General features: G+C 45.1%; 1 protein-coding gene across 1 annotated transcript in view; it reads left to right on the top strand.

Annotated features, from left to right (window-relative positions):
- TMTC1 (transmembrane O-mannosyltransferase targeting cadherins 1) overlaps nt 1-27,997 on the top strand; it is a 178,622-nt gene that overhangs the window by 120,218 nt on the left and 30,407 nt on the right. Inside the window, exons 8-10 of the mRNA XM_054167616.1 lie at nt 539-660; nt 14,569-14,733; nt 22,836-22,949. Of these exons, the coding sequence (XP_054023591.1) occupies nt 539-660; nt 14,569-14,733; nt 22,836-22,949 (401 nt within the window). The remainder of the gene's footprint in view (nt 1-538; nt 661-14,568; nt 14,734-22,835; nt 22,950-27,997) is intronic.

Here is a 27,997-nt window from a genome sequence, read left to right as displayed (position 1 = left end):
AACATACAGCACATCTTGATTTTCTAACTCTGTGTAAGCATGGAGACCTTGTGCAGAAGGATCATTTCACTGTTAATGCTATCTCAATAGGGACAAAATGACTGCATTCCTGTGCCATTTCGGGCTAGTTTTCTTTACACAAAATGTGACTGAACAGCTTTTTTGCAGTTCTAAACATTCAGTCTGTGTGTATGAGATGCATTTGTTTGTTTATGTACAGCCAGGCTGTGGCAGACATGCTAATGTCTACGTTCACACTGTTCTATACTTCTGTATTACCAAGACGGGGCATCGCTGTAAGCACTACCTACGCCATCTCAAGAGAGTGGTATACAGTGGAGCTGGCACTGTGTCTTGTGTGTGTATCAGCAGCACAAACTGTGTAAACATTGAAGAACAGTGCCTTGCAATAATTACTTTTCAGTGCAAAGCATATCAAGCGTTAATCTAAGTTGCTGCTTTTATGAATAAGAATCTTGAAAGGGGAAAGTTAGTTGGACTCTTTTAGTTGATATTGTTTAATCTTGTGTTATTGCAGAAACTGGAACACAAAGAAGTTTTGGTTGGCTTGTTGTTCCTGGTTTTCCCATTCATCCCAGCCAGCAACCTGTTCTTCAGGGTGGGATTTGTGGTGGCAGAGCGAGTCCTTTACATGCCGAGGTAACTATTGCAATTCAAACCACTGCAATTGAATTCCTTTCTGATGAGACCACCATCCTATTTTCTACAAGCAAACATGATTGCTTCTTCCCTTTTGCAATATTTCAAACATTATTTTGCTAGTCAGTGTGTTCTCTGCCTTTGAGTTTTGGTGTGATAGCATGAGAGATTTTACAGTTAGTTGAGAGCACATTGCTTATAGAAGCAAAGCTACCCCAAATCCTGATATTTTACACAGACTTTTTTTAGAATAGAATAGAATAGAATTAACCAGGTTGGAAGAGACCTTCGAGATCATGTCCAACCTATCATCCAACACTACCCAATCAACTAAACCATGCAACCAAGCATCCTGTCAAGCCTCGCCCTGAACACCCCCAGCGACGGCGACCCCACCACCTCCTCAGGCAGCCCATTCCAGTGGGCAATCACTCTCTCTGTGTAAAACTTCCTCCTAACCTCCAGCCTAAACCTCCCCTGATGCAGCCTGAGACTGTGTCCTCTTGTTCTGGTACTGGTTGCCTGGGAGAAGAGACCAACCTCTGCCTCACTACAACCTCCCTTCAGGTAGTTGTAGAGAGCAATAAGGTCACCCCTGAGTCTCCTCTTCTCCAGGCTAAGCAACCCCAGCTCCCTCAATCTCTCCTCATAGGGCTTGTTAGTGTACGTGAAACAGCTCAATACAGAGAGGAGCTGTTGTTTCTTGTGGAGTGTTCTCTAAGACTCTTTCTCTTGGTACCACATTGTTAAATTCTTAATTTAAATTCTCCTGTCTTTATTAAGGACAGCAACTGAAGAGTTAACCTGCTGTGGTTTTGTTGTGGTACTGCTCAGCTTTCCCACTGCATTACTCGGTCAGTAAAAACAGAGGTGACTACTGCTGTCTTTAAAAGCTGCTGGCTTCACTTGTGAAATAACGTGCATGCCCCATTAGGTGATTGACTGCATACATAGCCAAAAGCAGAGGAATTGCCACTGATGAAGAGGATGAGGAAAATCCAGCCACTTCTGCATCCCCCAGGCTTTACCCTAGGATTTTCATCAGCTTCCATACTCTTAACAATTGTCACTTCAGTAGTCTGAATGCTTCCAATTGCATTTACTCAAGGACAACTTTGAGATGTTTCTTCTGACATCTCCACAGTATCCAGACCAGAAGCTGCAGTCAGAGGACATTGATCCAAGGTGCACCAAACCATTTCACATTGCCTGGGACTGTCAAAATGCATAAAGACAGCTTCTGAATATCTCCATGGAGGAAGACTCTGCAACCTTCCTGGACATGGACGACTGGAACCAGTGTAGTTTGCTCCAGCCATGAGCATAAATGGTTGTTCTTGGATGCTGCAAATTCGGAAAGCCCAATTCTACCCTTGGGTGTGTAGGGTCAGCATCTGCCATTGTGAAGCTCTTGACAAAGCATAGCTAGTCAGTTTCTCTCTGGATTACTTTACGAGACATGAAACAATAGTTGTATTCCACAAAATGTTTCAGTTATATTCCTCAGAAAATGTGGACCAAAAAATCCTGAGGAAAACACATTTTGCATCTTTTGCAAAGCTGCTTGCATATTCTGATCATTTGTATAAGCACTGTCACAAAAGGGCTGCCCATGGATGTAAAACCCAGGCTCTGCACAGCTGGGATATTTGTTAAAAGCTTCTAACACGGGCTATGAACTGACATGATGCTGATCTGCTCACATCATTAGCCCTGCTTTTGTTTGCTGAGAGTATTCCTGAAAGTATAGTGAGTGAAAGTTGTCTCTTATTTTGCAGTTGATACCCTTGATCTTGCATCATTTCAAATTAATTTGGAAATCAGATTGCTTTAAATTTGTGTAACAGAAAATGAAGAAACATGTGAAAGAGCAAAGCTGTTACGGAAAGTCAGCTGAACGCAGGGCTGCATTGAGTGGCTGTGTTTCTGAATCGCAAAAGAGCTACTGCAGAAAATACTTCATCCATCAGCAGTTCCTAGTCCTCCTCCAGATGAGACTGTTGATACAGTGAGAGGAGGGGCAATGAAGAAGAACAAAAGATATGTGCAGCGACAATTAATCAGCCTTAACGTGTGTGCATGTAGTTTGCATGATGCTTTTTATCTCCTGAGGGCTTTGCAAATACATAACCTACATTTTTTCAGACATGAAAACTGAGGCAGAAGGATTAAAAGGAGTGAGTCTGTTCTTGAGTCCCTGGATCTCCTACTTTGCTCAGATCACTCACGTCCTGTTTTGCAATATTTGGGTTTTGCTCTTGCCCCGGGCTGTCAGGCAGCTGGCATGAAAAGGGAAGGCAAACCCTGGCAGTTTAAGGGAGAGTTAGACATTTCCCAGACAAAGGATCTGGAGAGAGATGAGCTCTTGGCTCTGAGTTACCAATTACTTAGTTACTCTTTTACATCCTCCAAGTGTGAATGGTGAGGAGACTTCCAAGAACATTCATAAGTGTAGCAGAACAAAAACAATATGTGATTTGTTGGTTTTTCCTCTTGAGAGTGTGGCAGGTTAATAATGATGGCTTTAAGAGGGGTTGGTGCTTTTTATTTAGAACAGCCTTTAGCAGGGTTCTGTGTTGCCATTCCTTCTCTAAAAGTCAGTCAGCAGTTATCATTCAATTCATTTAGACAAAAGCCCTTCAGTGATGGAGAGAATTCAGTGATCTGTGATTTTGGGATTATTCTGGAAGGTGTTTCAAGCCTTTCATTGGTATTTACAGATAAGTGTGTCACAGCCTGAAGTCCTAATTCACTGTCACTCGGTAGTTACCTGGGCAAAGTGTCAAGCATTTTCTTTTCAGTCAAAGTAAGGACCCAAGGATTTATGTAAAAGATGTTCTAAATGGAAAGAAAAAAAGAAATAAGCCTCTCACTCAACATCTAGTTATATGGCTGGGCTTAACTCCCTCAGGGAAGAGGGGTCTAAGTCAGAATGCTTGAATGTTTTCTTTACTTGATTTTACCAAAACAGAAATATTTGGGGGTTACAAATATTTATTTGATTAAATCAGGAATTTTTAATAGTCATTGTTCACCTTGCAAAAAATTCATTGGAAAGCAATTTATTGTCTTTTAACTTTCAATGTTAATATTGTTATTTTCTTGTCCCTTAGATGAGAATACTTTTTTGAGGGGAGAATATTTATCTTGGGGGTGGTTGCCAGGGTTCAACACTACAGGCTACAGTTTTTCAAAGAGGCGTCACAGTGATTCACCTCACAACGAGATGAATCAGTGAAAGACTTAAATCACTGTGGGTTTTTCTCTCTTCAGAATGTGAATGCTGTTGTGCTTACTGCCTGTCTGCTAATGCTGCTTCGAACACTGCAGACAGCCTAATTGTTTGAAAATCCAGACCAGCTGTATGGTGTTGCTCTGAGCCATGACCACTTTGCCTGTACTTCAGCAGCAGTGCTTCCTCTGTGTTGCCCTTCACCATGCAGAAGCTTGAGTGGCAATACAGACTCTCAGGCCATGCAGCTGCCTTACTGGTGTACCAGGAGAGCTGGGGTTGCTCTCTCCTCATGGGATCAGACCATTTTTACCAAAGTAATTTCTGTGTTTTCCTCATGTTTCGCTTCTACCTTGATATCTCTGCTGGGCTGCTGTACTGTAGCTGGACAGTTGCTTTCACAACCGCTCATGAACGAACAGATTAGCCAAATATTGCTATGTGGTGGACCTCCAATGTGCTGAAAGCAATAGGTAGACCAGTGGTACCTGCACCATTTTTATTTGTGGTGTCCATTGCAGTGTTGCAGAGTGCAGTTAGTATTGCCCAGCAGCACAGGCAGTTACAGGTTGCTGTTATCTTTTTTCACCAGATCCTCGCTATATAAAGAGCTGATGCTGCAACCCCAGTTGTCAATACTAGAAGATGACTTGCACATAAGGATGGCATTCGCCTCAGTTTTTTATCTCCAAATCTACCACAAAGCCAGCAGCCAGGAAAAAAGTGCACCCGTACATTTCAGGAGCTTAGCACACCATGGTAAAGCTTTCCCTGTGCTGCAGCAGAGCGGGGACTGTGTGAGGCTTTGCCTTTGCACAGAGCACAGTTTTGCTTCTCTGTGCTAATGCACTCATTCCAATCAGTGTTACAGTAGTAACTTTGGGGTTTTTTTAGTTGGAAAAAACAGAGCACACAAACCCAACCTGTTACCTAGTGGAATCTTCTGTAATTGTTATGAAGCTCAATATCCCTGAGCAGAAGTCCCCTTTGCTTACAAGGCAGCCGCTTAAGGATGGTACTTACTGGTGCTTCCGTTTTCTGGGAACACGTGATACTCTTCAGATTATCTTAAGTTTCCTAAAGACCAGCTGTGGTGGTGTGTTTTCAGTTCCTTTGCTGCCCCTTTCTTTAACAGTATTTGAAGTTTCAGTTTCACCAGAGGCTGAGTTCCTATTCAGAATTCTGTCAGTATTAGATCAGATCCCATGAGGGATCATATGATTTACAAAAGAAGCTTCTTTTTTCAGTTGGAGACAAACCCTAACCCCAGTGAAGTCAGCAGTGACAGTCCCGTTGACCCCATGGAGCCAGTTTATCAGCTCTGCAACCTCACTTCAGCACCATAACTAAGCTTTTCCCCTACTTTTCTGTTAAATCCTCAATTCACTTTGGATTTGGATATGGAACCCTACATGTTCCATTTCCTTAAAAGCCCTGTGATTTCAATGCCTTACTTGATTCTGGTGAAGGCCGTGAAGAAGCTGAAGGTCAGGAGTGAACGGGATTATATTCCCTGTCATTCAGCCACAGACCTCAGGACACTGGGAGGACATTGTATGATGGCACTGGGCCAGACCCCAGTCCCAGCCTGGTTCCTCTTTACCATGCTGATGTCCCTGCTCCAGGATGTCGATTTGAGCAGTGGTCTGCAGAATGGAGGGGAGAAAGCTGGGACCTCATATGAGGCAAGCAACTCTTCTGTTTCCTCATCTATTCAGTAGGGATATGTGGCCGTTTGAGCTGTGCCTTTAAGAAAGGGGCACACTGGCTAAATGTTTGTAAACAACTCCACTCTGCCATTAGGAAAGGAACAGAAAGAGTTTTCCTTAAGTAATGAGAATTAACTGCTTCTGAAAGGGCTAAACACTCAAAGCAGCCATCTTCCAGATACATGTCCAGACAAGCTCAGAGCTTCTGAAGGCTTGTCGACCCCTGTTAAATGCTTTAAGGAGAAATCAAAGCATCCATTGTCATTAATGTAGGCAGGGAGGGCTGAGATGCTAATGCTGTGTATTTTGACAAGAAGCAGTAAATGTATAGGAATAAGACCTGAAATGGTTCTGCAAAGCTGAAAAATATTAGCTCATGGTGCATTTGGGCTGGACTGCAGTCTTGTGTTATTTTAGCTACCTTTAAAATATGCATTTGAGAAACTCTTTGTGTTTTGGCCACGTGTGAGTGATTCAGGAAATAGCCACATTTGAGTGGAGTATCAGCATTAATGGCTTTGCTGGAAAGATATTTGAGTTTGTTGGGATTTTTTTTTAGGTAAAGGGAAAGCCTTCAAATGCATTTGTCCTGCTCTTTAAAATAATACAGATTTGCAAAGATACTGCTTGTAAAAAGTAGAAAAAACTTAAATTGATGTAATCTTGTGGAATGCCTTCATGTCAGTTAAAAGGGGAACTCTTAATTACAAGGGACTATGGTGACCCTAAGAAGATGCCTTGTGAAATGTCATAGGAAATAGTTTCCTAGATGAACTTTTTGGAGACTTGCAATGGAACAGAACTGGAAATTGTGTCCCTATTCCAGAATTTCAGAAATTGTTACAGCACTTCAGTTAAATTACTTAAATTACTTTACTTAAAACAGTAGTATGCAGAACCTTCCCCAGTAAAGCACAGAAGATTTAGGGAATTATATTGGATTTTTCATTTAGAAAATGTTTTCTTTCCATAATGCATGTCCTAATCCAGAGCCTGAAAAGTTTCTGTGTTGCCTGTAAATATTTGAGACAGGAATTTGTTGGAGGTTAAATCTTGGACTCAGTGTAATGAAGTTAATTTGTTTATCACATGACTTATTGGAAGGAGGGGAAATGTGTCCAAATGTTAAACAGCTATTCAGAGGTTAGCAAAATCACTCAGTTCCTGCATTTTCTCTAATGTTCTGCCTAGAGGACCACATTGCTAGTGGCAGTAAATGATTTTGATGACTTAGCTGATCATGTCTAAGTGTCTTTAATACAGGCCTGCATAGCTTTTCGTTTAGAGGCAAGGACAAAGCCTAACACTAACTCTTAAGGTACTTTCCAAATTAGCTGTATTCTGCCAGTGTTTCTGGTGTATTGCAACTTGCACACCTTATTTCAGGAAAAGACCTCTTAATGCTGTGAAAATGTCAGATTTTATTCAGCAGACTCAGTAACAAGTATGCTGCCAGTCACTTGACTGTCACACTGATATTTCTGAGCTATGAAGCTCCTTTTTTTCCAGTACATTTAGTTTTTAATATTACACCTTGATGGTTGTCTTGAAGTCTTTACAAATCTCCAGTAACTAAATCCATGTCATCTTACTGGGGAAAGGCAATTTGAACAACACTTTCCCTTTGTCCCCCAACTCAGTACAGGTGAAGAAGCAGAGCTGCATAGTGAATGCTGCTGGCTGGCTGTGTGACAGAAACACATCCCACATCTTCTTTCCCCTTGGACATTTAGCGCAAAACCATAACTGTTCCAACAGGGTTTTACCTTGCAGTCCTAACTGGTTGAGAAGATTCTGATACAACATTCCCCCATAGAAAATACGACATTTTAGTTTACCCATTTTAGTTATGTGTCCCAGAACTGCCTCTTTGAGGACAAATTGTCTGAGAATTGGAACATAAAGTTCCATCTGCCACACAACATTTTTCCCAGATGTGTGGTGCTGGATCTACATCCTGGTGCATCGCTCAGTGGTGGCAGTATGATCCAGACGTGGTCTAGGTCCATGTCTGCATTCCTATCAAATTAGCCACCCTGCAACTTGCTGAATTTAGGCTAGCCTTGCACCAACTGCGAGGGAAAAACCTTCACCTGGCAGTGAGCTTGGCAGGACAAAGTAAATGTCTCAAAACATCTGGAAATAAATTTGGACTGGTTGGAAGTGTGGCTGTTCCAGATCAACACTGGGGCTTTGATAGCTGGGGAATTTTGAGGACCCCAAAGTCAAAGCCTTTCAGAGGCCTGCATCTACAGCATCCTCAGCTCTCAGCCTGACCTGCTGCAGCAGCTTGAATGCAGGTGATCCAGGTCACTTCTGAGAGTCTGGCTGTAATGGGTGACCTGGGTGTAAGCTAACACTACAAATATAATTTCTTTCTAAATGAGAACACTATTTTATTTTAAGTGCAGGTTTTATCATGGCCCAAAACAGGCCCAGACTTGGAAAACTTGGTATTTTTCATGAAACAGCACCCTGCCATCACTGCTCATGGCTGGAGCTCCATGCCTGAGAGTGCTTTTTCGAGGTAGAAAGAGACACTCTGGCCATGCTTTTTTTTTTCTTTCCCAGTATCTTTCGGTATCTGATTGCTGTGTAGTGAGGCATGAGCCGCCTACATGGCATGCCAAGAATGCTTTTTGCAATCAATTACTCCCTATTAGAGAAGTGAGAGCACAGCCGATGAGTGTAATGGGGATGGAGTGCCTTTTGTCCCCTGCAGCAACAGCTCTGCCTGCAAGCTGCATTTCAGCTGACGTTGACTTTTCCTCTCAGTGTGTTTCCTCAGCCCAGGCTGCAGAGCTGGTGTGGCTTGGTCAGGAAATAGGAGTGGGCATATCATGCCAGGTAACAGATGTAGGGGATTTGAGCTAGGGAGGTTGTGGGGAACTAAAACAGAATCAAATGTTTGTATTCAGCATTTGGACCTGGCTGCAAACACCATTTTTCTTAAGGCTGAGCTCCCCACACTCTGCAAGACAGCAGCACGGTATGCACTTAGGGTCCTGCAGGCAGGGGTTAAACTTGCTTGGGAGCAGCCTGAATGTGAGGGTCAGTTATGGAGGGAAAGTGAGGCATCTTAAATAAGTGCTGGAAATCAAGATGGAGGTTTGCAGCCCAGAAAAAGCCTCTGGGGTGAAATGTCAAAGCCAAGCACATTTTCTGGTCTCAGTATAGTTTTGAGAGAATCCTTTCTGTTGCATTAGCAGCCTTTGAACAGGGTAGTGTTTCTTCCATACCTATGCAAGTTGCTCATAGGCAACTCCTTTCCTGACTGATACGTGTTTATGCATCTGGATTCTTATTTTGGCTGAGTTCTGAGATTAACTTAGTGGATTTACTGCAAGTTTACATGCATGTAGGTGAGATTAAACAAGCAAACAATACTAAACAACAAATAAACAAACCCTCCTACTTCACAAGATTTGACATGCCCAAGATAACCATTACAAAGTGTGAGGCAGGCATCTTTTCTGCATAGTTTCTCCCATGCTTTTTAACTCCTGAGCTTACAGCCCTGCCTGGCTGAGTTAGAACAGGCTGGGGCTGCCGCACTGGTGTGTGGCTTGGTGCCTCAGAGCTGCAGCGCTCAGGCTGCTCTGCCTGCTTGCTCCATGCATGGAGTGGAAACCTGTGCTGTGGAAAGGTGCAACTGGGGAAATACAATAAGGGCTGCGATGGGAATATTCCTTGGTTTTCAGGAGCTTTCTGCAGCAGTAGGTCTCCAAACAATTTCTGGAGGAGATGAGATGGTTTCTGATGCAGGCAGACTGCTATAGAAGAAGTCCTGATAGTTCTGGGCGGTACTAGTGTGTCTTTGATTAGATGCCACTGCCAAGAACCAAATGCAGCAAAGTCGTTCCTGGTTTACTTAAAAGTGGGAATCCTGGTCAACAAAGGCAGAGGAGCTGCATGTAAGCATAGTCAGTAATGGCCTTGTCTTGGGAGAGGAGCCATAATGGCCAAAGGAAAGGCTGAAGTTGTGTTGTAATTACCCGAGCAGTATCTGCTGTTTGGCTCTTGTTTTAATCAGGTAACACGCTTAGTGCACTGTGGGAAATGAGATCTGTATGCCACCTCATTGCCATCTGCTTGTACCTCCTCTCACTTCACTTCCTTGCAGGTAGAAGGGTATTAATAAACCACAGATATTGCAGATGAAAGTCTGGCATTGCACAGCTGCCTGCGTGCAGTCTGCCATAAACTTGTGTCCAGTGGTGCCGAGGGTTTGCCTGCCGAGCGCTGCCCTGCCCTCACTGCAGTTCTGAGTGTTCCTAAGGTGACACTTTAGTGCAGCGGGAGCTACAAATGTGAGGAACTGAGAAAATGTTGGCCTGTTGGGCTGTGTGCTGAGTTCTCCTGCAGAGTCAGTGAATTTCTGAAGCCACAGGTACTTCAGTCATCAATGTGCTCGTTGTAAGCCCGTGGGAAAACTACTGCCATGTTAACCTGTTGGGCTGTTCCTCAGGTCCAGCTTTGCATATGGCTCTAGGAACAAAGCTGGCATGGATTTTTCACAGTGGGGAAGCCTTTTGGCAGCAAGCTGCTGCTTATCCTACAGAATAAAAAGAAGAAGAAAAAAAAGCTTAGCAGTTTTACAGTAATCCAGTGAGAAATGGACTTAAAATAGTAGTGAGGTTGGGATTTTGCTTGTTCCCCATTGTTTTGTTTTGGCTACAAAGTATTTTAGAAAAGTGCTAGTGGGACAGGGGATGACAGTACCAAGAGAAAAATCCTTCAGGAGAAATAGTTCCCTGCCTTCTTCTCTCTATGAAGTGCTGGAATTAGCAAAAAATAACTAACAGACCACCCCAATCAAACAACAACAAAAACCCCAAACCAAAACCACAAACAAAACCAAACCCACAATCACAGAATCTGGCAGGGACCCTGCCTTCCCCTCTCTATGAAGTGCTGGAATTAGCAAAAAATAACTAACAAACCAACCCCAAACAAACAACAACAAAAAACCCCAAACCAAAACCACAAACAAAACCAAACCCACAATCACAGGGTCTGGCAGGGACCTCATCCAGTCCAGCCCCCCTGCCAGAGCAGGAGCACCTAGAGCAGATCACACAGGAGCACATCCAGGCAGGTTTTGAATATCTCCAGAGAGGGAGACTCCACAACCCCCCTGGGCAGCCAGTTCCAGGGTTCTGTCACCCTCAAAGTGACAAAATCTTTCCTCCTGTTTCCATGGAACTTCCTATGCCTCAACATCCACCACTGCCCCTTGTGCTGTCACTGGGCATCACCCAGCAGACCTGGCTCCATCCTCTGTGCACTCACCCTGCACATCTTTACAAATATAAATGAGGTCACCCCTCAGGCTCCTCCTCTCCAAGCTAAAGAGCCCTCAGCCTCTCCTCATAAGGGAGAGGTTCCACAATCCTGCAGGCTCCATGTATAAGCAGACAGCTATGCAGGTATCTGGAATGTAGTAGCTAAGGTGATTTTTTCAAGTGCTAAATGATGAAAGATGCTTTTGAGGCATTTTCATTTCTGTTCTGTAAATACATGAGAGTACTAATGTTTGCTATGGAAGTCCTGATGGAGAAGAAAAGCTAATGTACTTGGACTGTTGCATGTGTTTGCAGGTGATGGCAGGGTCATGGCAGAGCTGAGCGCAATGAAAATGTCTTAGAGTCACCTGGTAAGCTGCTTTCACCAGAGAAGTGTAGTGTCACCTCTATGGGCTATTCCTACCATAGTAGCACTGCTTGGGCTGCTACTGACTCACTACAACTCAGGGCAGCCTGGTGAAGTCAGGATCAAGGGAAACAGGATGAATGTGCATCTCAGGTGTGAAGCACTGCAGGGAGGCTCTCCAGGTCGGGGCATTTTGCTGCAGTAACTCCATTGTAGCAAGCTTAGTGCTCTGCTGGTTCAGAACTTCATGGTCCCAGCGCTAAAGCTAATCTCTGTAGTGGGACTGTTGAGTCTAGGGCAAAACAAGTGTGTTGTAAGGTGTGAGGGATATGTGGTTTGGGGACTAGGAAACAATAGCAATATAAATGCATTATTTTGACAGATACTGAAGCATTGGTGTGGACACTTACTCGTTTAGAGCAGACCACAGAATCTGGAGGAGGGGTCAAGATTTGCCCCGATTTCACCATACTTACTTGGCTTTAAGGTAGAAATGTAAAGCAAGATGCAAAAATTACAAAGGATAATAGCTTTGGAGATATTTCAGGGCATTGTTTTGCAAAGAATTCATAGCATGAAATCACAAAAGCAGCTGCTTTCCTGGTGGCAAAGCAGATGGGAGGGCTTTCTGTGCTTTGGGAGTCCTTGGCCTGCTAACAACCTGCAGCCAGGAATGTGACATCCACCCTCAGCCAGGGCATGGGCTTGAAATCACCATGGCATAAAAAAATCCCTGCAAAAAGATGTGCCTCCACCTGGCACCTGCACTGAAAGGTCCCCAACAGGATAACCACAGTGCGTCCCATCCACCCCTTGATGATCTGTGACAGGAAATGGTCAGGGGTTTTGAGCCAACTTACCAGGCCCTTGAAAATAGAAGCATTTATCTTCTTCATGCTTCCTGATCCTCTCCTTTTGGGTTCTCTCACGTTTTGTAGCACAGGTACATTGTCTGTAGGCTGGCTGGCTGTAACTGTGGCACAACAACTCAGTCCTAGTGTTGTCACAATTATCTCTTATTAAAGTGTAAATCATGCTTCAGCCCTCCTGCCCTCTTCAGCATCACTCCTTTAAGCTCACCCTTTGCAGCTCTGTGGTTTGTGATTCTGGTGCATCAGCTACATGATCCCCATCCCAGCGCTACCTGGGAACACATTCCCCTGTGTATTCATACCTGCTGATGAATCCTGTAGCCTTGCTGGGTGTGGCTGTGAAGCCTGCCTTTTGGTTACTCTCCTGTCTGTGCACTTTGGTTTCCATTGCATACTCCCCTGTGTTTTGGGTAGAGCCCTTTACTATAGCTTAGGTACCTCGTTTGCCTGTCCCCTGTCAGCAGAGCAAATCGCTTTGTTGCCATGAATCAGGTAAGAGGAAAGTTCCAGAAGCACAAAGCAGTAATTACTGGTGCTCTCCATCCTTAGGAAGCTCAGGCAATGGCAACGTGCCCAGCCCTCCAATCTGACAGAAACTGGGCTAAGAAGCACACTCACAATTCCTCAAGGATGGGAGAGTTTGTTTTTTTCCATTTCCAGTCTGACTTTTGCCACATCACATGCTTACTTGCAAAGTCATCTCTGACAAGGGAACTGCATACTTAGTTTTTCTTACCTCATAGTAGTCTTACCAGGAAGTTGCTCAGATATCTCAGCACAAACCAGAAGAGCCTGTATATCTCCAGCTGGATTGTGGACAGATGCAGTGAACTGTCTACCTCCATCCAGACTTCAAGCATAGAATGGTTTCAGGTGGAAAAGACCTTTAACATCATCAAGTCCAACCATGACCTAACTCTAAAGCATATAATTTATGTCATTTTAAACATCTCCAGGGATGGGGATTCAAGCACTTCTCTGGGCAGCCTATTCCATATGCAATCTAAACCTCCCCTGCTGCAACTTGAGGCCATTTCCTCTTGTCGCTTCCATGGAGCTGAAGAAAGCAATGAGGTCTCCTCTCAGCCCCCTTTTCTCTAGACTAAACACCCCCAGCTTCCTCAGCTGCTCCTCACCAGCCCTGTTCTCCAGACCACCTTTGTTGCTCTTCTCTGGACCCTCTCTGGCACCTCAATGTACTTCTTGGAGTGAGGACACCAAAACTGACCCCAGGGTTCAAGGTGTGGTCTCACCAGTATTGAGTACAGTGGGACAATCATTGCTCTGGTCCTGTGTGTCATGCTATTCTTGATACAGGCAACCTGTGGTGGTGTCTGGGGAGAGCTGCCCTTTGTTCCCCATTTGTCCCCATGTACTGGTGTTCCCAAAGCCTTATTCCAGATCCTTCGGCTCCCATTTTTTCCTTCACAGGTAGCCACCTGGACTAAGATAGCTTTTAAGCCTATGACTAAATCTGGTGCTAAATAACTGCACTGGAGAGTTACAGATAAGCTAATGAGATTCCTTGAGCAGTAGGAACTGAATTCGTTTTTCAAGATGCCAAGTAGAACGAGTGGTGTACTAAGTACAGCAACCAAAAGCACTTCATTTCCAGTGCAGAGGGACATCACTGGAAGAATTAACACTTGAATTAAGGTAGATAATTACTGAAGTGATTTAAAGTTATACAGGAGTAAGACTTCAGAATGATTTTTGCTTCACAGAAGATGCCTCAGTAGTTACGTGCTGCAGGCAGCCATGACAGTGCCAAGAAGCTGAGCGCTGGAGAAGGCCATATGTGGTTTCATGAAGGGCAGCAAGGAAGTTCTTCTTGCACATCTTAGCTGTTCTGGACCAGGCCTTAGAAGATGGGCTGGCCTTGATGTACATGTGGAAGACCCACACAGGCACTCCTGCCTTTTGACATGTCTTCTGCCACCAACTCCTGCTGCAAGCACTGGCTGCAACACTTGCTCTCCCTCCTCGGCTTCAGAATTTGTAAACTAGAATTAACAGCAGCCACGACTGGGGCTGTTCAGAGACTTCCCTCTGTTACAATGGTTTGCACAGCCAGGCTGCTGCAGTCCTGCTCAGTATTGCTGTTATTACATGTGCTTTCATAGCTTGCTGCGCAGCAGAGCAGCTGTCTTCTGCGTGCTGGTGTAAGCTAACATTATGCTGGGTGGTATTGTGTATGCTACTGTATTGTTGGCATCTCTCTCTGTCATTTAGATTAATTTGGAAATTATGTAGTGACTTGAGGAAAACTGCTGTGGAATTGGTGTTTGGTAGCCTGGAAAATATAATTAATCCCAAACCTCTGTAATTGTGTAATAAATGCAATACTGAACGGTCTTGCATATAAACCAGAGTACTGGAATATAACTTTTGGTTCCTTTTCCTTTTCTGTTTCTTTTTTTGGTTTTCTTTTGTTTTCCTCCAGCATGGGGTACTGCATTCTTTTTGTCCATGGTCTCAAAAAATTGTCTACATGGTTCAATAAGTGGAGAATTACTGTTCCGACCCTCTTTGCTTTACTGCTGCTGCTCTTTTCCTGGAAGACCGTGAGACAGAATGAAATCTGGCTGTCACGAGAGTCCCTTTTCAGGTATGAATGACCAAGGAGAATCCTTGCGTGCTTGTGTTGTTTAAAATGTTCCATGCCACAGTTCTCTTTAGCACAAGTCCTTCCATTTTGATCATTCTGAAAAACACCCACTTTCTGTTGTCTGGCAACAGTGCAAAGCTGGTGTCAGCACTTTATGTGCTTATGTGCAAACTTTGGTTCAGGCAATTGCTTTTTTAAGACACACTGGTTTTAAATAACTGCAGTTCTGTGGATCTGCCAATAATGCCTTCTGAAAGGCATAGCAAATGCTCCCTGTGCAGCCCTTTGGAACAGCAGAGGAATGCTATGGCATATATTGAATTTTCTTTCTCGATGTCCTTAATGACAAAACTGAGATGCCATGAAGTACCAGACTTAATGTACTGTGTTTCATTTCATTTGATTACTCTTTGCCAAATGTCTTTCTTTACAACTTCATTTATGTATTTTTTTTGCACTGAAGCAGACTGTTTCATTTTGTGTTTTGCTAGCAAATATATTGTATTTGCCTCCAGCTGCGTTCAGCAGTTGTCTAATTGTGAGGTACTTGCAGAGATGCAGGTGATGGCACATGGGTTGCTTCGCTTGGTTTTCTAACTTATTGGCCAGAGCAAACTTTATCTTACACAGCACTGAAGAGCATGAAATTGGGTTTGGTGTCCTCTGGACTTCAGTAAAAGCTACTGAAGTGGCTGGAGCTCTGTTAGTGGGATTTTATTTTTTAAATCTGGAATGAGTTTCTTCCCTCTGAGATGATTCCTTGTCTGTCCCCCTGAAACGGTGTTTGTAGTGGAAAGAGCAGCCATGGTGACTGGTCTGGGTTTGCACAGCAATCCCCATGAAGTACACCTCTAGTCCAAGCTCTTCTGTCTAATTGTGGCCAGTCAGAGGAAAGCTGGATGCCTTACCAACTTGGATGACTCTCTTGATGATAGGGGAGTGGGAAGATGGCAATTCCATATGCTGCACTGCATATAGGAAGGATGTTGACTTGCTGGAGCGTATCCAGAGAAGGGCAACAAAGTTGGTGAGGGGCTTGGAGCACAGCCCTGTGAGGAGAGGCTGAGGGAGCTGGGGTTGCTTAGCCTGGAGAAGAGGAGACTCAGGGGTGACCTCATTGCTCTCTACAACTACCTGAAGGGAGGTTGTAGACAGACGGATGTTGTTCTCCCAGGCAGCCAGTACCAGAACAAGAGGACACAGTCTCAGGCTGCACCAGGGGAGGTTTAGGCTGGAGGTTAGGAAGAAGTTCTACACAGAGAGAGTGATTGCCCACTGGAATGGGCTGCCCAGGGTGGTGGTGGAGTCACCATCATTGGAGGTGTTCAGGAGGAGACTTGATAGGGTGCTTGGTGCCATGGGTTAGTTGATTAGGTGGTGTTGAATTAGTTGATAGGTTGGACACGATGATCTTGAAGGTCTCTTCCAACCTGGTCTATTCTACTCTGTTCTATTCTAGACATCATCTGCTATCATTATGTAAGCTCTGGTCACCTGTGTTTAAGAATGATGAAATCTAGCTGGAGTGGATGATGGGAGGATATTTCCTCCTCCTAAGAAGCACTCTTGAGGTCATATGAGTTGCCAAGGGGTCTGTTGCAGAAGAGAAGGATAAGGTTATGTCTGCTTAGTTGGGCAGGTGTTACTTGGAATTTTTTGCTTTTAATAGCCATTGATGGACTTTCCTCTGTTAATGTCTCTAACTGCTCTTTCAAATCTTTTTATACTTTTGGCTTCTACAGCATCCTGTGCACTGGGCTCTGCTGTTAAATTACACAGCATGCATTCTAAGACTGCCCTTCTGTGCACTGTGTCCCTTCTGCCTGATCACCTTGTCTGGTGTTCCCTAGTTCAGTGTGCTGAGTAGTGAGTAACCATCAGCTCATTTATCCTCTACCTTCCACACCTTTACTCTATGCCCTCACCCAAGGTAATTGTTTTCACACTGGAGTCTGCTGATTTTGAACTCTTCTCACATGGAGCTGTTCTGCATTTGTGATCCTGCTTGTCAGTCTTTGCTGGATGCTTTCAAACTCTAATCTGTCACTTTGCAGAGACCAGAGTCACCTTTCAAGACCTACAGTAAAGCAGGATGGGTTTCTGTTTTATGTTCTCTTCTACTAATTCCTGATCTTCCACTTGCCTTTTGTGACCTCTCATAAGCACTGGGTGATATTTTCACAGCACTATCCACCCAAACTCAAAGATAGAGTCATAGAATTCTTTAGGTTGGAAAAGACCTTTATGGTTATAGATTCCACTGTTAACCTAGCCCTGCCAAGTCCCCTGCTAAACCATGTCACTAAGCACCACAACTACAGGTCTTTTAAGTACCTCCAGGAATGATTACTCAACCACTTCTCTGGGCAGCCTGTTCCAATGCTTTGCAACTCTTTGCTGAAGGATTTTTTTCCCGATATCCAATTAAAACCTCACCTGGCTCAACTTGAGGCCATTTCCCTTTGTCTTTGTTTCTTGTTGCATGGGAGAAGAGACTAACACCCACCTTGCTCCAGCCTCCTTTCAGGGAGTTGTAGAGAGTGCCACCCACCTCGCTCCAGCCTCCTTTCCTGTAGGCTGAAGAACCCCAATTCTCTCAGTTACTCCTTGTAGGACTTTCACTATGAGACCCTTCATCAGTTTCGCTACCCTCCTTTGGACACACTCCAGCGTCTCCCTGTCCTTCATGTAGTAAGGAGCCCAAAACTGCACGCAGTGTTTGAGGTGCCGAGTACAGGGGGGTAATCACCCCAGTCTCTTGTCCCGCTGACCACGCTGGTTCTAATGCAAGCCATCTTCTATTGGCCTTCTGGTGTACCTGTTGTGAGAGGATACTTCCTCAAGGAGAAACATCTGCTGTACAGACATCAGCCTGGGTGCAGATTTATGCAGACTTGGAGTATGGGTACACACTCTCAGATACTCGTGCCTGTAGCAGAACTGCATTTCATCTGCCATCTTCTGCCCTACCCTCAATACCGTGAGATCCTCCTGCAGTCTTTTGCAGTCTGCTTTAATTCTTGCAATGTGATTCATGTTGGAGTCATCAGCAAATGTGTTGCCTCCCTGTTTGCTGCCTTTTCAAGGTCCTTTGTGAACATGTGAAGCAGCTTGAATACCACTGCATGTCTCATGGGGACCCTGCTTGCAGTCTTCTCTGATTGTGAAAACTGTCCACATAATCATGCTCTTCGCTTGCTGCCTTTCAGCTGAGTATTGATTCAGGACAGGACCTTCTCACTTGCTCCATTTAAGAAACTGAAGTCTTTAGTCAAGGATTTTATCCAGAGCCTTTTGAACATTGAAGTGCACACCATTGATATATGCAACTCTGCTCATTTCTCCAGTGGCAGCCTCAGTTAAATGATAGGATACTGCAGCTAATAGCAGCTTCATGACTGATTTTCTTTGGATGCTTACTACCAGATACAATGGATTTACTGCTGTTCATATTGATTTATTGTAAAACCTCATTTACTGCCACTTGAGGCAGTGTTTTAGACTTTACCCTGTAAAGGAGAGGATCCTGTGTGGCAGCCTCGGTTCCCCTGTAGTGAGCACTGGTGCAGGTAATCCATTTAGCTTTTCTGCAGTGGCCTTTTCTTCTTCCAGCACTGCTTTTAGACTTGCACCGTCTGTTTGCCTGAGGGGATATTTGGCAGGTTTCCTATATCTGATGTGTTCCATTGATGGCTTTGGCAAGTTTTTCCTTAAATCTCTTTTGGTCTGCCTAATTAGGGTTTATGTTTAACTTGCTGAAGTTTGTACTCTTTCTCCTTTTTCCTTCAGTAGCTCTGACGTTTACTTTTGAAAGGGTGACTTTCATTTCTCATAACCTGCTTTCCTATGCTGTTTGCCTTTCTGTTGTCCTTTCAAGATCTTCTTTGATAGATGTTATATATCTCTTGTGAGTCTGTGGTATAATAGGAGTCTTCTTCTTGATGGGAAGGCAATGCAAAAGAAGAATAGTATAGCAAGAAGATAATGTCATGCCATGACTGGGAGACCTTTCTGGAGCAAGAGGAGGAGGCTGTATACAGGCTGATGGTGAGAGGAGGGAGAAATGGATGAAGGCATGTGCAGCAGCAACAAATTAGAAAGGACAGAGCAGGAGGAAGAGAAGGAACAGTAAAGAGGTATGAGGAAAAATAATAAGGAAACAGAGCAAATCTATAGATGTGGGAAAAGAGACATAAAACAACCTACTCAGTAGTGTCTGTTTGTTGGATTTTTATTTTAACCAGTGTGTGCTGAGAGAATCCTCACTCCTCTTCCTAGTTCTTTATTCTTCCTCCTCCAGCTGCTGCTTTAATTAATTACCTCTTTTCCCCTCCTTTTTCACTTTAGCTCAACTTTCCATTCATCCACTTTCTTGAAAGTGTTTTTTTCAGGGCTGATCTGTCTCAATTCCCTTGGCTGAGACCTATTCTGTTATACACACTTGCTATGCTGGTCAGTGAGATGTTAGTATACTCAGCCTGTTACCAATTCTGTGCTTATACCACATTTTGACCCCTTCTCAGGCCTTACCCTGCTTTGATATCACTGTTGCCATCTTTGGGGCTTCCTGACTCTTAGTCTTCAGCCCAGGAGCCAGTTTTTCAGCTGTCCCACCAGGATGCTGGCTGAAAGAAGCAGTGCGTCTGAAGATCTAATGCACCCTTCATAGATGCACAAGCATAAGTGCAAGGACTACATGAGAAGCAAATGAACCACAAAAAGTGGCTAACTATACAGAGGTCTAAATGTTTGAGGTATAGTGTTCCAAGAGAAGCCCCACACATTTTGTCTGCAGGTGGGCTGAGAGGGCTTTGTTGTTAAATATTTAAGGAACTGCCCCACAGAGCGAATGCACAGGTCAGGAGGTCAGGCTTCATGGGCTCCAGCTACAGTTTAATGACTGAACCCATAAGGAGGAGGAAGTGAGGGCTGTGGGCTAACCTGTGCATCCTCTGTACTGACCTGTCCAAGGTTTGTCAAGCTCCCACATTTCCTGCTGCTCCTGGAAAGCATCTGCAGGACTGCCCACGTTTGTGACAGTGCCTGCAAACCCAGTGGTACCCAGCAAAGGAACAGTATAAAAGTGGCACTTCCTTCTTAGCAGTGTTGTCTCCCAAGCCAGGTCTGCTGACTTCAGTCATTTGCGAAAAGCAGCCCAGCCCCAGAGGTGGCGTTGGCTGCTGTGCGGTTTTGTCAATGCTAACGATTCCCAAGGCGGCCCCACCCGTCTCCCCGGGCACCTGCTGAGGCAGGAGTGGCCTCCTTTCCTTCTAAACTGAGCACTTTTCATATGGAAAATCGGGGAAGCCTCTGCCCTGCACCCGGTTCCTCTACAGAGCAGGAGACTTTTCCCAAATGAAGTGGGAAATGAGTAATGCTGGCATTTGAGGTTGGAAAATGCCACTGGCATTTCATTTATCAGGTTTATGGCTAGTAGGCCTTTAGTTGTGCCACGGAGAGGAATTGTTATGTAAAAGGGCTTTGCCTATTGCTTATTTCCCATTTCTGTTGCCTATTGCTGTCATAGAAGTCACAAAGGAGGGAAATCCTTTAGAGAGGTGATGTTCAATCTTGGCAGGCTTGTTTCTGACCAGAGCCAGCTCAGTGCAGTAGGTTTTCAGAAGGGCAAGTGTGTGCTGGGGAAGAGGGAAATAGGAGTTTGGAAAAGCATATTGGAAAATCAGATCGAAATTGTGAAAGTCTGGGGGCTTGCAGAAAGCAGAATGGAAAAACATTGTGTTCCACTTTGTTATTTATACTCCACCCTTTCCTGCTTGGCTTTGGTTATGGACGTTATTTCCTCTGTCAAGGAGCAGAGTGTTCTGGCTGGTCAAGAAGCAATTAGCAGGAGTGTTTGCCTAAACTCACCTAAAAAAATCCCCTTCCCATCCATGGCTGTATTTGCTGCTGCCTCCCAGAGCACAGAGATTCCAAGCAGCCCGGATTATCGCTGTGTGCACTTGCAAAGTGAAACACCCCCACAGTTCCCGGAAAATAAAGAGGTCAGGGTGCACCAGCAGTGGGATGCAGAAGAGAGCAGTGTAAGAACTCCAGCTGATTTCTGCCTGCCCTATGGCATCCACCTCCAGCAGAAGCACACAGATGAAAGAAGCCTTATTAGTGATGGATTCAAGTAAGGATTCATAATAAATTCTGCTTAAAGGGAAATGGCCCAGAGTTAAAATATTTAAGCATATGCATCTCTTTGTTCTAACCGTGTCCCTGAGAGCTGGGGTGTGTGTGTGATGTGCTCCTCACCCTTAACTCTGTTTGCTGTGTTTCTGCAGGGGCTGTAGCAGAGCCAGCAACTCTCTGCACATAGCTCAGAGAGCAGCAGTTTTGAGTGCCTGTCCTTGTCTCTGCCTGTAACAGTAGCACCAATGTAATGAAACCTCCCTGTATAAGACTTAATATTCCAGTAATGCCCAGAGGTTGTAAGTGTATAGTTAATAGCTCCCAAGGCCAATGGAAATGAACACAGCTGCAGCAGTCCCACATATTACTTGCTGCTGCTGCAGCATATCTTTGTGAAAACTAATACAGAAAATCATTCTCTTAAGAATAGCATCAATTAACTGATTTAATTCCATGATTAGTCACAAAATGTCTTATTCCTGTAGTGCTCCCAGTAAGCAATGTGGAAGTACCTGATGATGATGAGGCCAGATGTGAGGTCTATTTTTCGTGTCAGTAGGCAAACTGTGGCTGTGTTGTGCAGAACTCTGTAAGGCAAAGCTTTCTCAAGCAGGCATTAGCAATGCTTGGGACCACTTGGCTACAGATAACTACAAAGAATCCTATTTACCACTACAGTTCTTCAGCAATGTTTTACAATTCTCAGCAAAGGGTATCTGCAGCTGTGGCTGCATTTTCCCCATGGGGGAGAGGCAGTGCACCCTACTGCAGAGGCTGTGTGCAACCCCATCTCATTATGATTAACTTCCATGCCCCCCAAAGTTAAACAGAAGAGAGAGACAAGGCAAAGCAACAAGATCTGGGAATTTCCTAATCTTCACTTTTCCCACCTGGAGGGAGGAGGGTCAGAGATAATGGCAAAGAAAAGAGACATCTAGCAGGAATCTACTTGTGAGCAAGAAACAGTGCTTTGTCTGCTTCTACATAAACAGATTCATCTGTCCTTATTTCCCATTCCCTCAGAGAGGCCCTCTTCATGTGCTGGAAAGGATTCTCACGTTAAACAGAGTACTGACTTATCTGGAGTCTTGCAGGGCAAATGTTTCTATGTTGTATGTGCTCCTGTTCCTTTTCTTTCTCTCTTTAACCTTGAAATGGCATTTCCTCTAGCTGTGCAAGGTGTACCTTGCTTTCTGTGCTCTCAAGTAAATAAACATATGCTTACTCTTCGCCTTTTGTGGCCTCACCGTGGATGTTGAATCCAATATACACAAGGCAGGGGAGGCAGAGGGGAGTGGTGGTGTGACTGGGCAGCCGCATGTGTCAGCGGTGTGTTGTAACACCGGAGCCTGCTGCTCACCGGCTAAGGGCCGGAGTCCCATTAGCCCTCCCCTCCTGGCCACGCTCTGCTCAGCACTCAGCAGTGCATAGGTGCTCGGTCAGGACTCGGAGCATGCTCTGCATCCCCTCTGGTGGCTGCTGCCTGTGGGAGCAATACCTTCTGTCTGCTATCTGGAGCTGACAGATTTAAATCAAGGTTTTCATAAGGTGCTTCATGAAACAAAATTTAAGCAGGAGCCTGTTATGGCTGTGTTGTAGAGAGTACTAAGGTGCTTTCCATCTAAATATTAGCCTTTGAATTTAATAATTCACCTTTTGAAATGCAACAGCATTGGCCCACAGAGAGTATTGGGGTGTTTGTGCTAGGGGTGCCTGCAGAGACAGTGACCAGGATGAGCTGAATTGCTGCCTCTTGTTTATGTCTGCCTGGGGCACATGGTGTGCCAGTGCATGGGGCAAGCTTGAGGTTGCAACAGGAGTTGTGTTGGACAAGGGCTCAGCAGGTGACAAGGTGCTCAAAATCCAAGCAAGCTTCTCAGAAAAAAGGGATCATGAGAAGAAGGTGGACCTTAGGGAGGCAGAGTAACCTGCCATTAACACCATCCTGCTTCTGTTCCTCTTCACAGCTCAGGAGTGAAGACTCTGCCCCACAATGCCAAGGTGCACTACAACTACGCCAATTTTCTGAAGGACCAGGGCCGTAATGTTGAGGCAATCTACCACTACAAAACTGCTCTCAAGTAAGTCCCTTGAGGGCCTGGGGGTGCTCCACCTGCATGATGCAGCCTGGCCCTTACCCAGCAGGCATGGGACGAATTGCCTTCTTCTCATCTCTGGCTCCCAGGGTGGGGGAGTAGGCAGCTTTGCTTTTAGAGGCTGTGAAAAGTTTGCTGGCTTGATGTTGCTGTGTCTTTAAATGCGACTGCCTCATTTCCCTCCAGGTCCATGTGTCTGTGGGGTGTGTGTGTGCACACTTTGATATATGAAATAGAAATGTTACCATAGCTACAGAGAGAGCAATGAGGTGTCATTTATGCAGCTGAATGTATGCTGGTAAGCAGGAGGTAGTTGTCATAAATGCATTTTCTGGTTCCTGGGCCATTTATCTTAGTAAATTGTTAATGGTGCATGGCTGGGAAATGCCAGTGCTGTAGCCATCTGAAGTGCAGTAATAATAGTAGTACTTACTACCTGTATTGAGGCTCTGTCCACAGGGCTTTGCATGAACACTAAATTAATTGATTCTGAAAATGCTCTTGTGCAGTAACAGGGTAAATGTCATTATCAGGGGAAAGCTGAGCAAGAGGCTGAATTACCTGGCCCATAGACACATGGTAAATCTGGGCTCAGGGTTGGTCTGTAATGTGGGACATCTTCTGTGGACCTTCCTGACCATGTGTCACGTGTGGATGGAGTCATGTCCTGCAAGCAGCATCCCTTTGCTTGCTGCTCCTGCCGGTGCTGTTATTGTAGCTCAGCTGAGGCCTCTGCTGCTCCCCACTGCCCAGTCAGCACTTGGTGAAGCCAGCAGGTCTCCCCAGTTCCCCAAACCTCTCCTTTCTGGTCCTAGAAGACTGGGAGAAGTGACAAGCATCTCAGGGAAAAGGGTGGGAGGGGCTGGCAAGGGAAAGAAAAGATAGAGCGTACACATAATGTCTTTGGGAATAACAGGCATGGGAAGGACAGACGTGGCGAGGAGTGGCTCTGGTGGACAGAAAAGGCAGAGCTGAGCTCCATGGCACACTTCAGGAGGTGCAAGAAATGTTCTTTCCTGGCATGTGGTGTGGGAAGCTGAAGAAATGAGGTGTGTGTTTTGTCTTCTGGCCAGCTGACAGGGTTATAACACAGGCTCTCCAAGGGCTCGTAACCTATGCAGGTTTAAGCTGGGAGGACAGGAGTTCCTTGTCACTGAACCCGGTTAAAGGTGCAGCCTGAGCAGCCTCCCATTCTATTTTTCTGTGCTGGGCATTTAGGCAGTAATTTGGAAAAACCTTCATCCTGTTTTTTAATGTTTCCAGGAATGGCAAACCCAGCACAACCATTAGTAAATTATACTGAAAGATAAGCTTTTGAAAATGCCCTCTTGTACTTTTAGTCTGATTTGTTTAACATCAGCTTCCAGCTACTGGGTTTGTTTACACCTTCAAATGCTGCAATGCTTCAAGATCCCATTATCAAAAATCCATTTTCCAGAGAGCGATCAACTCCTCCCTTAACCTGCTGCTTGACACAACCCCCTCATGTAGCTGCTGATTTGGCAGTGTTTTGGCAGTCCTCCAGTTGTTCCTGTAGCTAGTCTCTGAGCTTTCTCCAGCTTACCACTAAAGCCCATGGTAAGTTAGAAAAGAAGACAGACTAAGAAAAATTATCCACGTGCTAGTACACAGGGTAACATAGCTGCTCCTCCTGACGTTGCTTCTGCTGGTGTAAATGGGATTCACTGAGAAAAGATTTTGCTCTTCCAACTCAGCATCACCCATTTACTGCAGCTGTGATGCTGCCTTCTGCTCTGCACTATTTAAATTATGAAAGGCTCTGTCCTGAGAAATGACTGCAAACGTTTCCTCAGCTTTATTGGCTAGCATGTTCTGTGCTGCTGGTATTGTTTATAGAGCATCCAAAGCCTTATTTGGGCTTGGAACCAGACCGACACAGCTGGCTTGGTGTCTCAGGGGCACCGGTGCTAGTGCTCCACTTGCTTCAGTGACTGCAGGGTTAGCTGGCACTTCTGAAAAGGGAGTCTCTGTCCCCATCACACACCTTTGCAATCTGACCTGGCAGCACAGACCAGGAGTTCACTCTTTCCAACTACCTGTTGGCTCTGTCTAGACCTGTTGGCTGTGTCCAGCCACCTTGTCTCTTTGCACTTCTGCTTCTCTTATTTTTTACCCCTTCTTCCCACCTCTGTCATAGGGACATTATTCGGGGCCTGTGCAATAAAACGGTGTAAGAAGTGCAGTGTGTGCTCCTGCTGAGAATTACACCCCATGTTTTGCCTTCAGATATACTCCTGCAGTGCCTGGGGTTGTGTGTAGGCCTTGCAGCTTCCACTGGTTGCCTGTGTGTGATGGATGCATTGAAGTGGTGGAGAAGGTGATGGGTGAGGGACAGGCAGCGTGATGATCGATACAGTGCGAGACTCTAGACAGGTATTGCAGATGAGAAGAGATTTCATGTCCAAGGTGTTTACCCATCCTCACAGACTCCAACTGTGCACTCTCTGCTCTGGTTGTAGACTCTACAATTAAAGAGAAGGAAGTAGTAGATGTAATACCCTGATCAGATTTTGATGGTCCAGGGTATTTTTGGATACTGGCTTGAGCGGAAAACAGAAGAACAACTGGGAAGCTGACTCACCCTTCACTCCATTCATCTCCATATCAGGGAGTGGGCAGACCAGCAGCTCAGCTGCTGGTACAAGAAGCTTCCCTGATCTCCCTCGGGTATCCCTCACTGGTATCTGCTCTCCATGTGAGTCTAGGTGGATCCACACTCTCCAGATCACAGGAAACACAAGCAACTCACGAGGCTTCACAGTCCAGGCAATGCTGTCAGAAGTACAGGAGATCAAAATGTTCTATCTGCCTAGTGCACAATGAGCAGATCAATAAGGGGTTTAATAAGGAAATCGAATCGATAAGGATGTGGACTGCTGCTGCCCAGGAGAGAGCTGCTGGGAGGCAGTAGAGGGAGATCATCATCATCCTGTAGCAACTTCATCTGGGGCAGTGGATGATGGTTCATCCATCATTCCAGCTCGCTTCTAACACTTGTGCCAAATTGCAGTTTAAGTCTGCTTGATCTCTGGTGAGTGAACCTAACTGTTTGCTAACAGCAGTGCTCCTGTCAGCCCACACTTGGCTGCCTGGCCACCAGCAACATGATGCTGTCCTGTGCACTGCTGCTCCGCCAGAAGGGCCGGGTGCCATGTCCAGTGAAGCAAGCCCTTGCTCCTTTGAGGTAGGCAGGAGATGATGTAGCTATAGCTGTGGGAAAGGATGTTGAAATGCACACAGGTTGCATAGAGACTGAATCCTGGGAAGTTGATCCCTGAAGCTTTAATGGCTGTTCCCATACCTGCTTCCAAAAGCAGCCAGGCAGGATCCTCTGCTGGCACGTGTTGGTGTATCTCTGTTAGCTTGAGGGCAGGTAAATGATGGAAGAGACAGAATATCACAGGGCAGGATTCCAAGGCTAACTCAGCAACTCATCCCAACTGCCACCTGTTGATGCTGTTGCAGGTGGCCTGTCAAAAAAATCATTCCTCAGCTCAGGGGCCAGTGACACATCACCCTGACTTAGGCTTAGGTAATGAGTGGAATATAATCAATGCTGTCCAGGAGCAGGAGAAATTAAAACTGAAGTGAAATGCAAAGACTGAGAACAGCATTTGAATGGGAGAGAGGGAGACTGAAAAGGAAAAATGTTCTATGTACATAGGAAAATCTCCTCCAGTATGTTAGGTTCCTAAAAGGGGAAGGGAAGCTTTGGAGGTGCAAGATGAGTTACCTGATGGAGAGCTGGTGTTCTGCAGTTGTAGCAATGGGATATAAACCTTTCATTGTAGCAATGGGATATAAACCTTTCAGCTTACCTTCAGGGAAGCAAGAAAAACACAGTGCTGGGTTAGGCTGCTTCACTGCTTTGCCTGACCCACAGTAGTGCCCCCCAGAGATACTTGGGGCCAGAAATACTCCATCTGAGGTGTGAGCTGACCGTGACTGCTCTGAAAGCTGATGTTAACATTCTTGCTTCTGTTGCAGATTGGTGGCTGTTGCTAGGAATTTCTGAAACAAGACTTGTCTCACCATTCTCCTGTGTGTGAGGGTATGAGGCTGTGCCACCTCATGCAAATGTGAAGAACACCTCCAGTGTGCTAATGAAGACGTTCTTGCTGCCGTTGATAGTCACCAAGCTTTTATCCTGCTTCACCCCAGCCTTCTTTGCTTGACATTGCTCTTGAGACTTTTATCACTCCTCAGGAGCACACATGAGCTGCCACACACAGAGAAAATCAGCACAGCCTTAATACCCATTTGATGAAGATTTGTTATGTCTTTAATAACCCTTTTAACAATGGAGGGGGGACAGGGAAATCACCTTCCCTGCTACAATTGCAGTCATTCAGGATTTTACTTCTCAGTGGCTTTGTCTTACTCCCTATCTCCACTGTTGTTGCCAGGGCCGTGCTTCCCATGGATCAGTGTGAGCAGCAGCAGGTGGGGCTGAAGGAGGTTCCAGGGTTTATTGCTAGAGTTGGGTGCTAATAACACTTCTGTGATATTCAAGCTACATTTCTGTGTCTGGCAAAAAGCATCTGAAAACTCACCTTGTACTTTCAGATATAAAAGCAGAGTTGTGTCCCTAATTAAAAAGATGTAACTAGAGTATTTTGTTTAAATTAATAGTGGAGGATAAAGAGTTATCTTTATGTGAAGGCAGATAATGTGACCATCAAATGATACAAAATGGTCAAATCATAGCTGAAATATTTCTTCATAACTGATTTTGGCTGGATGAAAGTCACAGGAATGACCTGAGATTGGCAAACTGAAAAAGAAGAAAAGTACTGGAAAGAAGGAAACACAAACAGTAAGGCTGGAAGGAGAGAGAGAGACTCAGGGTGTCCCTGCAAGCATCAGGGGCTTTGGAGCAACCCAGAGCTGCTCTCTGAGGAACTGCTCTTTCCTAAGGAAGGAATGGGCAATTGTCTGAGCTGACTATTGCCAGCAGTGTAACAGCCAACATCAGAGTCCTGCAGGAAGCATCCAGGATGTGGGGAACACTG

This window comes from Dryobates pubescens, chromosome 15 (genome assembly GCF_014839835.1).
Source record: "Dryobates pubescens isolate bDryPub1 chromosome 15, bDryPub1.pri, whole genome shotgun sequence".
NCBI classification, from domain to species: domain Eukaryota; kingdom Metazoa; phylum Chordata; class Aves; order Piciformes; family Picidae; genus Dryobates; species Dryobates pubescens.
The sequence above is the reverse complement of the archived record's forward strand: the minus strand, read 5'-3'. Positions and strand labels throughout refer to the sequence as shown.